This window comes from Molothrus ater, chromosome 21, assembly GCF_012460135.2.
Source record: "Molothrus ater isolate BHLD 08-10-18 breed brown headed cowbird chromosome 21, BPBGC_Mater_1.1, whole genome shotgun sequence".
NCBI classification, from domain to species: domain Eukaryota; kingdom Metazoa; phylum Chordata; class Aves; order Passeriformes; family Icteridae; genus Molothrus; species Molothrus ater.
In genome coordinates this window covers 9,731,432-9,747,723 of record NC_050498.2, presented here as the reverse complement: position 1 = coordinate 9,747,723, position 16,292 = coordinate 9,731,432, and the positions used below count along the sequence as shown (strand labels likewise).

At 51.5% G+C, this 16,292-nt stretch overlaps 1 protein-coding gene across 1 annotated transcript; it reads right to left on the bottom strand.

Moving 5' to 3' along the window:
- Nucleotides 1-8,146: 8,146 nt before the first annotated feature.
- Nucleotides 8,147-15,742, bottom strand: MRM1 (mitochondrial rRNA methyltransferase 1). Its single transcript, XM_036395318.2, has 5 exons — nucleotides 14,976-15,742; nucleotides 14,412-14,505; nucleotides 13,798-13,918; nucleotides 8,832-8,951; nucleotides 8,147-8,695 (listed from the first exon to the last, which is right to left on the bottom strand). Exons 1-5 carry the CDS (start codon nucleotides 15,635-15,637, stop codon nucleotides 8,646-8,648), a joined length of 1,047 nt encoding a protein of 348 aa, XP_036251211.1. The 5' UTR covers nucleotides 15,638-15,742; the 3' UTR covers nucleotides 8,147-8,645.
- Between the last annotated feature and the right edge of the window lie 550 nt (nucleotides 15,743-16,292).

Here is a 16,292-nt window from a genome sequence, read left to right as displayed (position 1 = left end):
GAAAAATTAAAACTAAAAATTAAATAAAAAATAAAATTAAAAAAATAAAATAAAAAACTTTAAAAAGAGAAAAATTTAAAAAATAAATCAAATAAAAAATAAAATTAAAAATTAAATAAAAAGCTTTAAAAATAGAAAAATATAAAAAATAAATCAAGTAAAAAAAATTAAAAAAAATAAAAAGCTATAAAAGGGAAAAATGAAAAAATAAATTAAATAAAAAATAAAATAAAAAATAAAAAGCTTTAAAAATAGAAAAAATAAAACTAAAAATTAAATTAAAAATAAAATTATAAAAATAAAATAAAAAACTTTAAAAAAAGAAAAATTTAAAAAAATAAAATAAAAAATAAAATTAAAAATTAAATAAAAAGCTTTAAAAATAGAAAAATAAAAAATAAATTAAATAAAAATAAAATTAAAAAATAAAATAAAAAGCTATAAAAGGGAAAAATGAAAAAATAAATTAAATAAAAAATAAAACTAAAAAAAAAAAAGCTTTAAAAATGGAAAAATTAAAACTAAAAATAAAAAAATAAAATTAAGAAAATAAAATAAAAAGCTTTAAAAAGAGAAAAATTAAAACTAAAAATTAAATAAAAAATAAAAAAAAAACTTTAAAAAGAGAAAAATTTAAAAAATAAATCAAATAAAAAATAAAATTAAAAATTAAATAAAAAGCTTTAAAAATAGAAAAATAAAAAAATAAATTAAATAAAAATAAAATTAAAAAAAAAAAAAGCTATAAAAGGGAAAAATGAAAAAATAAATTAAATAAAAAATAAAATTAAAAAATAAATTAAAAAGCTTTAAAAATAGAAAAATTAAAACTAAAAATAAAAAAAAAAATTAAGAAAATAAAATAAAAAGCTTTAAAAAGAGAAAAATTAAAACTAAAAATTAAATAAAAAATAAAATAAAAAATAAAATAAAAAACTTTAAAAAGAGAAAAATTTTAAAAATAAATCAAAAAAAAAAAATTAAAAATTAAATAAAAAGCTTTAAAAATAGAAAAATTTAAAAAATAAATTAAATAAATTAAAATTAAAAAATAAAATAAAAAGCTATAAAAGGGAAAAATGAAAAAATAAATTAAATAAAAAATAAAATTAAAAAATAAAAAGCTTTAAAAATAGAAAAATTAAAACTAAAAATATAAAAAATAAAATTAAAAAATAAAATAAAAAGCTTTACGAAGAGAAAAATTTTAAAAATAAATTAAAAAATAAAATTAAAAAATTAAATAAAAAGCTTTAAAAATAGAAAAATTAAAACTAAAAATAAAAAAATAAAATTAAGAAAATAAAATAAAAAGCTTTAAAAATAGAAAAATGAAAAAATAAATTAAATTTTAAAAAATTAAAAAAAATAAAAAGCTTTAAAAAGAGAAAAATTAAAAAAAAACCTAAAAAATAAAATTTAAAAAATAAAATAAAAAGCTATAAAAAGAGAAAAATGAAAAAATAAATAAAAAACAAAATTAAAAAATACAAAGCTTTAAAAATAGAAAAATTAAAACTAAAAATAAAATTAAAAATAAAATTAATAAAATAAAATAAATGCTTTAAAAAGAGAAAAAATAAAACCAAAAATTAATTTAAAAATCAAATTTAAAAAAATTAATTAAAAATAAATGAAAAACAAAAAAAACCCTGTAAAGTACCAAAAAAGTTCCATAAAAGGTCGTGCCGTAATGCCGGACTGTCGTAAAGCGGCCGTAAAGCGCGACTGCCGTAAAATGCGCCGTAAAGCAAAACTGTCGCAAAAGGTGCCGTAAAGCGCGACTGTCGCAAAAGGTGCCGTAAAGCAAAACTGTCGCAAAAGGGGCCGTAAAGCAAAACTGTCGCAAAAGCTGCCGTAAAGCAAAACTGTCGCAAAAGCTGCCGTAAAGCAAAACTGTCGTAAAGCGGCCGTAAAGCGCGACTGTCGTAAAAGGTGCCGTAAAGCGCGACTGTCGTAAAAATGCCGTAAAGCAAAACTGTCGCAAAAGGGGCCGTAAAGCGCGACTGTCGTAAAAGGTGCCGTAAAGCGCGACTGTCGTAAAAGGTGCCGTAAAGCAAAACTGTCGCCAAAAGCTGCCGTAAAGCGCGACTGTCGTAAAAGGTGCCGTAAAGCAAAACTGTCGCAAAAGGTGCCGTAAAGCAAAACTGTCGCAAAAGGTGCCGTAAAGCGCGACTGTCGCAAAAGGTGCCGTAAAGCGCGACTGTCGTAAAAGGTGCCGTAAAGCGCGACTGTCGCAAAAGGGGCCGTAAAGCAAAACTGTCGTAAAAGCTGCCGTAAAGCAAAACTGTCGCAAAAGGGGCCGTAAAGCGCGACTGTCGTAAAAGGTGCCGTAAAGCGAAACTGTCGCAAAAGGTGCCGTAAAGCAAAACTGTCGCAAAAGCTGCCGTAAAGCAAAACTGTCGCAAAAGGTGCCGTAAAGCGCGACTGTCGCAAAAGGTGCCGTAAAGCAAAACTGTCGTAAAAGGTGCCGTAAAGCGCGACTGTCGTAAAGCGGCCGTAAAGCGCGACTGTCGCAAAAGGTGCCGTAAAGCGCGACTGTCGCAAAAGGTGCCGTAAAGCAAAACTGTCGTAAAAGGTGCCGTAAAGCGCGACTGTCGCAAAAGGTGCCGTAAAGCAAAACTGTCGTAAAAGGTGCCGTAAAGCGCGACTGTCGTAAAAGGTGCCGTAAAGCAAAACTGTCGCAAAAGGTGCCGTAAAGCGAAACTGTCGCAAAAGGTGCCGTAAAGCGCGACTGTCGTAAAAGGTGCCGTAAAGCGCGACTGTCGCAAAAGGTGCCGTAAAGCAAAACTGTCGCAAAAGGTGCCGTAAAGCAAAACTGTCGCAAAAGGTGCCGTAAAGCGCGACTGTCGCAAAAGGTGCCGTAAAGCAAAACTGTCGTAAAGCGGCCGTAAAGCGCGACTGTCGCAAAAGGTGCCGTAAAGCGCGACTGTCGTAAAAGGTGCCGTAAAGCAAAACTGTCGTAAAAGGTGCCGTAAAGCAAAACTGTCGCAAAAGCTGCCGTAAAGCAAAACTGTCGCAAAAGGTGCCGTAAAGCGCGACTGTCGTAAAAGGTGCCGTAAAGCAAAACTGTCGCAAAAGGTGCCGTAAAGCAAAACTGTCGTAAAAGGTGCCGTAAAGCAAAACTGTCGTAAAAGGTGCCGTAAAGCGCGACTGTCATAAACGCTGCCGTAAAGCGCGACTGTCGCAAAAGGTGCTGTAAAGCGCTATGGAGTCATAGTGCTGTAAGTTGAACTATCATAAAAGGGAGTGTTGTTCAGGCGTCTTCCCCAGTGACTTTCAGGACACAGTTTGCATAAAGCACTTTATTAGTATCTCCTGCCAGGATCTGGCTGCCGAGGAGGTGGTCCCAGCTGGCAGGGCGCTGCTTGAGCTGTGTTTGCTGCACGGGGGGATGCCTGCAGCAGCTGCCCTGTTGAGCTGCGCTCCTCCTGCGACTCCGCCCCTCTCCGCCGCGAGTCTCCAGTGGGACACGCCCCCCACCTCCCCGTCGGACCCCGCGGCTGCTGCTCGCCCCTGCCGCCCCACCCCCCGCCCTCGTGGCCCCTCCCACCGCTCCCGCCATCCCCGCCTTTGCCACCCCGTTGGTTCCCGCTGTCCCGGCTACCGCGGGCCCCGCCCCTCAATCCCGCCTCTCCGAACACGCCCACCAGCGTCACCGCGGCCCCGCCCCCCCCCCCGCTTTCCCCCGTTACCCGCGAGTGCGGCCGCTCCTGCCGCCCCCCTCCTCCCCTTTGCCGACACAGCGGGGCCGGCGGCGGCCAAGTCCCGTTGCTGCTGCTCCGCCTCTGCAGTTCCCTGCGGCTCCCGGATCTGCGGCGCCGAGCGCGCCTGGCGCGGCCGCGCTGCGCCCCCAGCGCGCCCTGTGCGCGTTGCCGCGGGAGCCCGCCCCCCCCGCCCTGGCGTTCCAAGCGCAGGCAGCGCACCCCGAGCTGCCCACGGGCGCCGCGCAGTGCACACGCCCACGGCTGACCCTGTCCCTGCCGGCGTTGCGGCGCAATCCCCCGGTCCCGGCACGGCACCGCTTGCGCTGCGACCGGGGCGCCCCAGCCCGTACAGCCCCCCCGTGCCGGCGCCGCGGCGTCTGCACCGGTGGCTGCAGCCTCTGCCGTGCCGCGGCGGCTCCAGCCCAGCTTCCCGTCAGCGCCGCCTCTGCCCGCCGGGCCAGCCGCCACCCCAGCCCCCAGCGGCTGCACGCCGCCCCTCCCGCCACCCCGGGATCATCTCCCGCTGACGAGGCCGCCCCGCTGCTGTCCGTGGTCGCTTCCCCGCTCCTGCCGCTGCATGGCCGGCCGAGCCGTGCCTTCCTCCCCGCAGCCTCTCGCTTCAGAGCTGCTGGATGGCGCGGCTCCGCCGCCTCCTGCAACCACGGCTGTCCCGGCGTTCCCTTCCGCAGCCGCGGCTCCGTTCCCGCAGCTCCGCGGGCGCCCCCCCCGCCGCCGAGCGCTGTGATAACCTAGTGCCGCAACCTGCGCCTGCGCAGTTGCTACAAGCCCCGCACCAGCGATATCACTCCGCGCCGTCTCATCCAACCACAGCGCTGCTTCCGGGATCAGCCGCACGCATGCGCAGTTCTATCTCCACGGCCGCCCCGCCGCCACCCCGCGCTGCTTTCGCCGCAGCTTTTGGTGCAGCCCGGTCCCGGTTCCGAGCCGCTGTCCGGCCACAGCCGGCATCCCCGTGCCCTGGCACGCCGCTTCCGCCGCCACCGGGTCCGTACACGGCACCACAGCAGGCGAAAACTGCAGCGTCTCTCCCTCTGCCGGAACTTGAGGAGCCGGGCACATCACCGAGAGATCCCACCGCAGTGCGTAACCCTGCACAACCGATCCCTGATATCGCTCTGCGTTTTCGCCTTCCGCACTCCTAGCACCGAGTGGCACTACTTTGTGTCACTATTCGTGCGCACAGCCACATCCACGCACACAAACCGTGCAACGAGGAGGGGGAGGCTGGAATACGACAGCTGCTTTAATAAATACAGGACAGACAGAGAATTATTTTGCCCCTGCAAATGCCAACCCTTTGATCCCAACACAAAAGAATTTCGAAAAAGAACTGTTCCCAAATAGCTCCAGAGTCCCACCAGTGTTTGGGACAGATTTCTCGACCCAAAAAGAGACACTAAATCCTGGAAATTCGCCAGCATTAATCCCAAATTAGAAAACTCACAAATACCATGGCTTTTACATGGTTCTACCAATTACTGAGCAATTACATGTAACCTAGATCTGGAAGACAAACGGCAGTCTTGTAATGTATTCCTCTCTCCTAGACAAGAAGAAGGCAGTTAATAGAAAACACTCTCTTTTTTTATTATTATTTTAAACTATAAACCCCTCCACAATATTCCTGTGTGACATTATTAAAACTCCACATCGATACCAAACCCAAAGCAAAGGCTGCCATCCCATTAACACAACAGTTGTGGGATGATCAATAAAAATTTACTTTAAACTGCACCATATGTTGCTCCCCACAAACTTTTATTATTCAGATTCATCAGTTTGTACCTCAACCCCCGTGCAATTAAATCCCATTTAGCAGCACTGACCTTCTGATTTGAACCCTTCATTCCTGCAGCTGGTTTGGAGTTTTAACAGCACTTTTAAATAAGGAAAATGCAAAATATCTGGGACTTAATGGAGGGGTGGGGGGGGCATTCCATGGGGCAATCCCTCCTGTGCTGGAGCAGGGAGGGGAAAAAAATGAAGGGAAAAAAAGCCCCAAAGAGTGCCAGCCCATTTTCCCGTGTTGTAGCCTAATTGTAAACATCGTTAATCACGGATTAGCAGATGGTGATGTTAATTGCACCTGTGGAAGTAACAAGACCTCAAGGTTGATTACATTTACAAACCGGGATACGGAGGTGCCCCGTGGGCAGCATTCCCAGCCCCAGCAGCATTCCCAGTTCCTGCAGTATTCCCAGCTCCAGCAGCATTCCCAGCTCCAGCAGCATTCCCAGTTCCTGCAGCTATCCCAATCCCAGTTTGAGCAGCAATCCCAGCCCCAGCAGCATTCCCACCTCCAGCAGGATTCCCAGCTCCAGCAGGATTCCCAATCCCAGCCCCAGCAGCATTCCCACCTCCAGCAGGATTCCCAATCCCAGCTCCAGCAGCATTCCCAGTTCCTGCAGTATTCCCAGCTCCAGCAGGATTCCCAATCCCAGCTCCAGCTCCAGCAGCATTCCCAGTTCCTGCATCATTCCCAGCTCCAGCAGCATTCCCAGTTCCTGCATCATTCCCAGCTCCAGCAGCATTCCCAGTTCCTGCATCATTCCCAGCCCCAGCAGCATTCCCAGCCCCAGCAGCATTCCCAGGCTGCTCCCTCCCCCTGCCACCAGCCTGGCCTTTGCAGAGGGAAAGGTGTCCCCTGTCCCAGAGCCATTCCAGCCTCCAAAACATCACTGGGACCCAGCAGTGAACTGGGGGGAAAGGGATTTCTCCAGCTGTTGGATTGGGTGGAATGGGATTTCTCCAGCTGTTGGATTGGGTGGAATGGGATTTCTCCAGTGGTGGGGACACCCTGAGCACAAAAGGGAACCGTGGGGCAGGAGCTGAGCTGCTCTGCCAGCCAGAGCTCCCCAGGGTGGATTTTGGGAGATGGGAGATTTTGGGGTTCTCCCCTGGCTGAGATAAGGCAGGGCTGGTGCTGAACTCACCCTGTGAATCAAGGAGGACAAATATTTTGCCACTGTGCTTAGAGACACTTTGATTATTGAGAAATCATTCTGGAAGGGCAATTAGTAAATTTTAAAATCAATTTGGTAAATAAGCCTCTGAAAGGAATCCATGACAAGCAGCAGGGAGGGAAGAATTGACTTTCAAATTACACACACATACACTTTATTCATATCTAAATATCAAAGAGACTCTATGTACAAACAGAAGTAATCAGGAAACGTGTTTTGATCTTGCTGATGTACACAAAAAATGACAATTAATGTCCCCCTTTATGATATAAAGCTGGGAGTTTTTTACAATTACATTATTATAGTCAAGCTTAGGGCTAAAAATAATGAAAGACTATAAAAACTACATTTTAACATTTAAAAATATCCAGGAAATTAACTGGAGAAGCAGGCAATGATCCAATTAATGGATTGCATTTATTAGATCAGGGGCAAATGGCACAGCACAAAGCTCCAGCACCAAAGGTGGGAGAGTGCAGAGGTCCCCGTGCTCCTCAGAGCCTCAGGATGGGGCTGGGGCAGGAGGACAAAGCATCAGCTCCATCCAAAAGTCACTGCAGGTGGGGAAAATGGGGCTAAAACTTACCAGAGAGGGAAATGGGATCAGCGGGAACAGCAGAGCCATCCAGAGTGGGATTCAGTGCCCTCACAAGCAGCACAGGCTGAGCTGCAGCCCGAGTTATGCACTCAAATCCTAAAATTCAAGCTCAAGCAACTCCCCAAAAGCCTTGTCTGATGCCCCAGTGCCAAAGCAAGGTGCTCCATGGCACCAGCACAGGGTTCTCCAGCTCCCTGTGGGTTTGGGTCACACGGCCCTGTTTGTGTGATGGGGTCACTTCAGAGGGATTGGGGATTTGTCCTTTTCCTCAGGACACACCCCAGGCACCCTCCTCTCCATCCCAGCCACAGAAGGGAGCCCTGGACACCTTTCAGGAGCTCCATGCCCTGTCCCAGACACCTGGAGTGTCCCCAGTGCCAGCAGGGACACCCAGGGAACACCCCCACACCCACAGGCCAGGGTTTACAGACTTCATTTAGCTCAAAGGAAAGTCCTAATTAGTCACTCCGAGTGATTTACTTATTCATTTGGAAGTGGGGAGGGGGCAGACTGAACGGAATTGTTTGAAATGATCCCTAAAGGGCACTGTAAATTAAGTGTTAATAAGGAATCCTATGCAAAGGGCCGGGGTAGCTAAATAAAATAATTAAGGTGCTAAGTGATAACATTCTTTTGGCTCTCAATAATTTAGCCAGCCTGGTTTTTCAAGCAGGATAGCTGCAAATGAAGCCACCCCAGTGGCACCAGCAGGACAGGGGTCCTGGGGCACCTCAGCCTCCAGCAGGATCAGCCCAGCTTGGAAAGGAAACTTCCCCAGAAGGAAACGAGCTCCAGATGCCTCTTCCCACCTGAAGGACTAATCACACTCTGGATTTACATGACACAAAATGGATTCATTTGAGTCTACAACCAATCTTTACAAAAGCTTTATTTCCACGGGCTCCATTCCCCCCCCCACTCCAGATGTTTGCCAGCCCTTGGCAGGGCTGCACACCTGGTTTACAACCAAATACAGAAAATCCAGCCCCAGAGGTTCCCAGGCACAGCTGGCACTCAGCAGCTGCTGCCCAGGGGGAGGGCACAGGGCTCTTTCACCCACAGCCCAAACTGTCCCCAGAGTTCAAGTGATGCACAAAGTCCCCAGTGCACAGGTGCTGGCAGCCATCCCTGGGTGTGCTCCTGCCAAAAGTGGCTGCTCCCAGACCTGAGTCCCTTCCCACAGCTGCTCCTCCCAGGTGTTACCTACGACACCAGGGGTCTGGTGGCTTCTGCAGCAGCCAAAATGCAGCTCAGGTCTCTGGGGCTCTCCCTGGAAGTCACAGTGATGGTGGAGGCCCTGGGAAGAGCATTTCCATATCCACACTGAGCAGCTTCCCCCACCACATAAAGAGGATTTCAATCTCCATGCCTCCGTTTCTGGCTGCAGATGGAGTGCAGGAGGATACCTGTAGGAAAACAAATGTAAATAAATATTAAGGAATTTTATTTTTTTTTTCCAAACCACAAGAAAATCATTCAGTGGCCTGGATGTTAAATGCAGAAGCTGTGGGTTTGGTGCCTGGTGCCCAGACCTGCTCTCACCTGCAGCCACGGAGACGTTGAGGGAGTCGATGCCGGGGTGCAGCGCCCTGCCCGGGGGGATGGCCAACATCTGCTGGCACTGCAGCTGGGTCTGCAGGGAAAGGCCCTGCCCTTCACTGCCTGAGGACACACACAACACACACTGCTCAGCCCAGCCCTGCCACCTCCCTGCCCCTCCCCAGGGCACTTCCCGGGGGTGCTGTGTCTCTGTGACACTCTCAGCCACCTCAGCAGCTCCCACACAGCAACGGAGCCCCTGCACCTTCCTCCCTGCCCTCCCAGTGTAGCCCCACATTTCACAGAGAAAAGCAAGGGACAATTCTTCCCAAGAATATTGCTGGGTTTCACAATCTCTGACCATCAGAGAAAGAAAACATAATTCTTATCATTTTCTGTGCCTGTGTTTGTGCCAAGGCAGAATGCAATGTGGGGATTGTTTACCCACAGTGATGGTGTTTTGGTTCCTTGGCCTGTCAGGGCCAGGTGTGTGTGTGTGTCAGGACTGTCACTGACAGTCACGAGATCAGTGCAGTTGTGTGCAGGGTTGAGTGCTTGGCAGATTCACTTTTAGATGTATAGAATAATATAGTACAATAAAGTTATTAATTAGCCTTCTGATATCAATGCACTCCTCCTCCTCATTCCTCCTTTGTCTGGCCCTTCTCAGTGCAGCCACATCCCTGGATCTGCTCCCCAGCATCTGAGGAGGTTTTGAGGACTCTCCACACAACACATCTGCACAGAGATCCCATGGGGAGCAGAGTGCCAGGAGAGAGCTCCCTGTGGGCCCTGGGACAAGGCAGCCAAGGGGCCAAGGCCAGCTCTGCCCCAGCAAACCCCACATCCCCGCTGCCAGGGACAGCAAACCCCACAATCCCCACTGCCAGGGACAGCAATCCCCACATCCCCACTGCCAGGGACAGCAAACCCCACATCCCTACTGCCAGGGACAGCAATCCCCACATCTCTACTGCCAGGGACAGCAATCCCCACATCCCTACTGCCAGGGACAGCAAACCCCACATCTCTACTGCCAGGGACAGCAAACCCCACAATCCCCACTGCCAGGGACAGCAAACCCCACATCCCCACTGCCAGGGACAGCAAACCCCACATCCCCACTGCCAGGGACAGCAAACCCCACATCCCCACTGCCAGGGACAGCAAACCCCACATCCCCACTGCCAGTGACAGCAATCCCCACATCCCCACTGCCAGTGACAGCAATCCCCACATCCCCACTGCCAGTGACAGCAATCCCCACATCCCCGCTGCCAGGGACAGCAATCCCCACATCCCCGCTGCCAGGGACAGCAAACCCCACATCCCCCACATCCCCACTGCCAGGGACAGCAATCCCCACATCCCCGCTGCCAGGGACAGCAAACCCCACATCCCCCACATCCCCACTGCCAGGGACAGCAATCCCCACATCCCCGCTGCCAGGGACAGCAAACCCCACATCCCCCACATCCCCACTGCCAGGGACAGCAATCCCCACATCCCCACTGCCAGGGACAGCAATCCCCACATCCCCCACATCCCCACTGCCAGGGACAGCAATCCCCACATCCCCCACATCCCCACTGCCAGGGACAGCAATCCCCACATCCCCACTGCCAGGGACAGCAATCCCCACATCCCCCACATCCCCACTGCCAGGGACAGCAATCCCCACATCCCCACTGCCAGGGACAGCAAACCCCACATCCCTGCTGCCAGGGACAGCAATCCCCACATCCCCCACATCCCCACTGCCAGTGACAGGAAATCCCATATCCCAATTGGGAGGAACAGCAAACCCCACATCCCCACTGCCAGTGACAGGAAATCCCATATCCCCACTGCCAGGGACAGCTCCAGCCTTCCCAGCACACACATGCACACCCCCAAGGGCTGGGTGCAACTTGTGCATGCAGACAGTTTAACCAGAGGCTTCAATTGATTAGTTGTTAAACCAGGCAGCAGCCCTGATATGTTTGGGCTGATACACTGGTGAAACAGAGTTGAAATCTATCCCAGGTCATTAGTAGTTGTTTGACTCACACTGTCACAAAGGGAAATGGAAAGGGAGAGGCTTTAAACAATGCTGTGTGCAGACAGGTGAAAATGCAGAGGGCTCTGGACCTCCCAGCCTGCCTGGCTCCCCAAAGAATTCTTTATTCTTGCTATTTAGAGCAGCACAGGCAGCTCCAGGGCTGCAAGGACGCCCAGCTCATCCCAAACACCTCTGACAAACAGGCCCAGCATGTGGCACCTTCCAACAGCCATGCCCTGAGCTGGCTGAGCCCCACACCAGCGTGGGGTGGCACTGCCGGGGCACCCTGATCCCCCTGACCACACAGGGGTGGGAAGTGCCATCACTCCCAGGTGGGTTTTTATCCCTGACCACTCAGGGATGGGAAGTGCCATCACTCCCAGGTGGGTTTTTATCCCTGACCACACAGGGGTGGGAAGTGCCATCACTCCCAGGTGGGTTTTTCCCTCATGTTTTACTGGGCTGCACTTTGGGTAAGAGGAGGATGCTCTGGGTAAAGCATCCTGCACCACCTTCCCAGATGGAATCAGTCATGGCCAAAGCCCCGTGGCTGGGCTCAGTGAGCCCTCAGAAGCCCCAGCCCCATCCTGAGCAATCCTCCCCTCCTGCTGTAGCAGCCAGCAGTGCACACAAGGCCTGGGGGACTCATCCAGGGTCACAGGGTGACACCAGCAATGAAAGCCAGGGCTCCCATGGCCCTGCCTGTCTCCTCACCACTACTCCAGGGATGCTCAGAAAAGCCAGAAATAGAATCCTGGAAAGGTTTTACACCTCACAGTGGCATTTGCCTCCTGAGCCTCTCAAACCACACTCCCACAGGACTCTCCAACTGGGACAGCAGCAATGGCTCCTGGAGAAATCCTCTCCTGCCCCTGATAAGGGTCTTACAATTCCCAATAAAGGCACCGATTTTGCCTCCAGCTTTTACAAAGCTTTTTATGGCCCTGGCTGCTTAAAATAATTAGGAGAGATAAATTCAGGGCAAAAAGACTTGCACAGTGTGACACAAGGGAGGGAGTATTGACTGAATCAGATTAAATCCTCCTTTAGACTGGTGAACAAAACACTTCCCACTTCAGATCTTTAACTTGCACCTCTCAGCTTCGTCCCTCACTGATGGAGCTCAAAGACCAGAGCTTGGAGAAATGACAAAACACACTTCCTGCCCCATTTACAGTTAACACCACTCACAATTACAGTTCCCAGTGCAGGAAATTCAGATCCAGCAGCAGAAAAATACACAAAATTAACATCTCCATAAAACCAGGAGCTCTGTGAAGAGCCTTAAACCCCGAGCTAAAGACTGAAGGTCTAAGAAGAACAAATTACCCAGAAACTCTTCTTACTCAGCCATCTAAGTGCTCCCAATCTGTTCCTGTGTGCACCAGGCTCCCAGTCTGAGCTGTCTGTCGCCTCCAGCAATGACTCCAGTGCAGACAACATTAAGCTGGACTGTCCAAATCACTCTCTGCCAAGCCAGTGAGGATGCCAGGAGGGGGAACTGCAGCCTGCAAATGCTTAACTTACAAGACAATCTGTGTGGTGCCAGGGAGCTCAATCCCAGGCTGAATTATCTCTGCTGCTCCCTGCAGCTGCAGGAATGCTCCATATTCACATCCAGGACGTTTCTCCCAACCAGCCCAGCATCAGGCGACCGTAATGTTCAATTTTCTTTTCAGCCAAGAGTTAGTGCTCAGCAGAGAGTTGAAATCATTACTGCTGCAAGGTCCGGGAGCTCTCCTCATGCATCTACCAATCAGCCTCCAATCTCCCCTGACAAAAGGATATTTGGACTTTTTCCTGGAGAAATCTCTCATAACTCAAGGTAACGACGCTGCTGCCGCTCCCAGCCCCTGCGTGTCTGCGGGTGCTGTCGCCGTTTGTGGGATGCATTTCTTTGTGGGCAATCAGCAGAGCTGCCAGCCTCCCTGCTCCCCCTGGAACACAGCTCCACACATCTTGTAGAGATGCCAGATTTGCAGCGTTGTCTTGTCAGTGTTTCCAGGAGTTCAATAAACATTTTAATTAAAGGAATATCCTCCGAGCCAAGGCAGCCCCAGCACGGGGCAGGATGACAGCCCCTCCCTGGCTCCTGGCCAGCAGGACTCTGCTTCCAAATGTGAAAGCTCCAGCCAGCTCCTGTGCCAGGTGACAGGGAGTGGGGGACATGGCACGGCCACACGCAGGTGCCTGGAGCTGCGTTCCTGGGGGAATTTCTTTCTCCAGCTGCCACAAAGCTGCTACTTCACCTTCTGGGAGGCTGCACAAGTCCAGACTGTGCCTACAAAAGGTGAGAGAGTGGGCAGAATTCCCTGCAGGAATTGCCCAGCTCAGTGCTCAGGGAAGTGGCAGCCACTGCAGATTCCTCTGCTCCTGCTCCACAGCCAGCACCTCCTGCCCCCTCCCAGGTGCGCCCCAACTGCTCTCAGGGGTGGCTGCAAAGCCCAGCTTTGCATCCAGACCATGCCCAGCTTTGCATCCAGACCATGCCCAGCAACAGCCCCTGGTGGCTCTTCCCAGACCAGACATTCCTGGTTTTTAAGGGGAAATGTGGCACAGCTCTCCATGAGCAGCTCTGTGCAGGAAGAGCAAACACCTCCAGGGCTCTCCCTCAGCTTGGGGTTCAGAAAATCCACACCTGGGGCTCCAGCACAGATCAAAACACAGAACACAAAGCAAACACCACCCTGTGAGTGCCCTGGCACCAAAAGTGCCCCCCAGGCCCTCCTCAGCTGCTGAGCTCTGAGTGCATCCACAGACTGTTCCTGCTGGGAGCTCCCTCAGCTCCCCCTGTTCCTCCCAGTCCCTGCTTCATTCACAGTCACACCATTCCAGGATTCCCTCTCAGCTTTTCTTTTCCAGAGCTGGAACAAGCCCTGGAGTGAAGCATCCCCCCCAGCCAGCCCCCAGCTCTGGGAATGGCTGTACCTATCACTACAATGAGGGGTTTGTCCCACCGGAATTCCAAGCAGCTGATGACAGGAACACCTTCCACATCCTCGGGCCTGCTGGCTGTTCCCACCACTTCCCAGCCTTCTGCACTTTTAGCCTAGAAAAGGAAAGAAATCAAGAATTGCCAAATACTCAAGCTTAAAAAAACCTCATGTGTGCAAGGACTCTTAATTTTTACATTTTCAGTTAAGCTGTCTAGGGGTATTTTTTGGCATGCCTTCAGTTTTTACCTGCAAAGGGCTCCCTCTCACACCTCACTGCATAGGGAGAAAAGATTCCCAGCAGCTCCCCCAGCCCTGGCTCCTCCTCTATTCCCTGCTCCAAAGGCTGCCCAATGCTGCCATCGTGTGCCTGGGCCCCGGGATGCTGCTCTGCCACGCATCCCGAGGAGAAGGGACACAAACCCCGGCATCCCCAGAGCTGCAGGATTACCCTGGTACCTCCAAGCTCCCAGAAAAAGCAGCCACCCTCTCCCCCTACCCGATGGAGTGGGGCTGGGGGTGTCCCAGCACAGACGCTGCATGTCATACCCGCAGTGTTTCAGTTTTCTTGAAAAAAAGGAAAAAAAAAATTGAAATGGCTCACTGTACCTTCAGAAAGCCCTGCAGATCATCTGTGCTGTACACATCGAAGACCTCCATGGCTCCAGCACTGGCTTTGCTCACTGTGGGAGTCAAGGGGCAGCTGCAAGGGGAAAAGAATGGAAAAGTGTCACACGAGAGGAAGTGCAGGTGAATTTTTAGATGCCACTCACTATAGGGATCTGTTTTCCTATGGAGAATAGGAGGGCTCAGGGATTAACCCAGGAAACAGGTCACAGGAGGGACAACAGAAACACAAAATGGGTTATGCAAGGAGAGTCCAGGGAGGGCCTGGAGTCCCACATCCCACAGGCTGCCTGCCGAGCAGCAGCATCCCAAATCCTGCTCTAGAGATCAGCCCCAGACGTCTCCCTAAACAACAGCTGAGTGATGCAGGCTGCAAACACGTCTGGGAGGAAAAGGGGGCTGGAGGAGCCCGTACTTTCTGTGGCCCATGCCTGTTTCTGTGGCCCATGCCTGTTTCTGTGGCCCATACCTGTTTGTGTGTCTTGTACCTGTTTCCGTGGCTTGTACCTGTTGCTGTGACCCGTTACCTGTTGCTGTGGCCCGTACCTGTTGCTGTGGGTCGCCACCACTCTGTCCACCCCCAGGAAGTACGCGGAGCGCAGCAGGGCCCCCAGGTTCATGGGATCCTGGATGTGCTCCAGCACCAGCCACAGCAGCTGCCGGTCCCCGCTCTCTCCGTCCCCCGGCCGCGGCTCCTCAGCGTCCCGCAGGCTCCTGAAGGGCAGCGGGGCGGCCTCCAGACACACTCCTTGGTGGGGCCGGCCCCGGCACAGCGTGTCCAGCGCCCGGCCCGGGACGTGCAGCACGGGCACCCCGCGGGCCGCGGCCTGCAGGGCGAGCTCGGCCCTCAGGGGCCGCCCGGGGCCGCCGCGCTGCTCCTTCAGGAACAGCCGGAACAGCGCCCTGCGCGCCCGGGCCAGCGCCAGCCAGCACGGGGCCACCCCGAACACGATCTCCGAGCCTTTGGTCCTCTCCAGGGCCGGCGCCTTTCGCTCCAGCCCCTTCCCCGTGCGGGCCCGGGGCGAGTCCTGCTGTGCCCGCCACAGCTCCCGCCCGGTGCGCGACCCCCGCCCGGCTCCCGAAGCCTCCGGGGGATCGCGGCCTCGGGGCGCTCCTTGCTCAGCCCCGCGGCCGGAGCGGAACCGGAGCCCGGCCCGGCACAGCCGCAGGGCCCGCGGGCACAGGAGGGGCAGCAGCGCCCGCTCCATGGCGTGGGGGGAAACAGCCGGCCCCGCTCCGCAGCCCGGGCACGGACGGGGCTCGAGGGGATCCCGGCGGGGCACCGGAGCACCGGGCACGCGCACGGAGCCGCGGGCACCCGCGCGGGCCCCGCTCCGGTTCCGGCGGCCCCGGCACGCCCCGCGCGGCAGCGCCCCCTGGCGGCCGGCGGGGATACCGGGAACGGAGCATCCCTGAGCAACGGGAACGGGGAACCGCAGTGAGCCCGGGTATCGGGAACAGAGCATTCCAGACCCCCCGAAGAGACCCCGGGAACGGGAACGAGGAACCCCAGTGAGCCCGGACAGACCCTGGGAATGGGAACGGAGCATCCCAGAGCCCCCGGACACATCCCGGGTACCCAGACAGACGCCAGCCACTGGGAATGGGGAGCCCAAGTGACCGCGGCCAGAGCCCAGGAACAGGGAACCCCAGTGACACCGGGAACGGGGAACCGCAGTGACCCCGGGTACCGGGAACAGCCCAGGAACGGAGCACCCCAGAGCTCTCCCCAGGCAGACCCCCACAGGTCACCCCCAACACAACTGGATGCTGTCCAGCTCTGGAAAGAAATTCTGTTTTTGCCCATAAAGACCCCAAAGGGAAGGATTCTGTTTGGATTGTTCCCCAAACAAAACTCTGGGT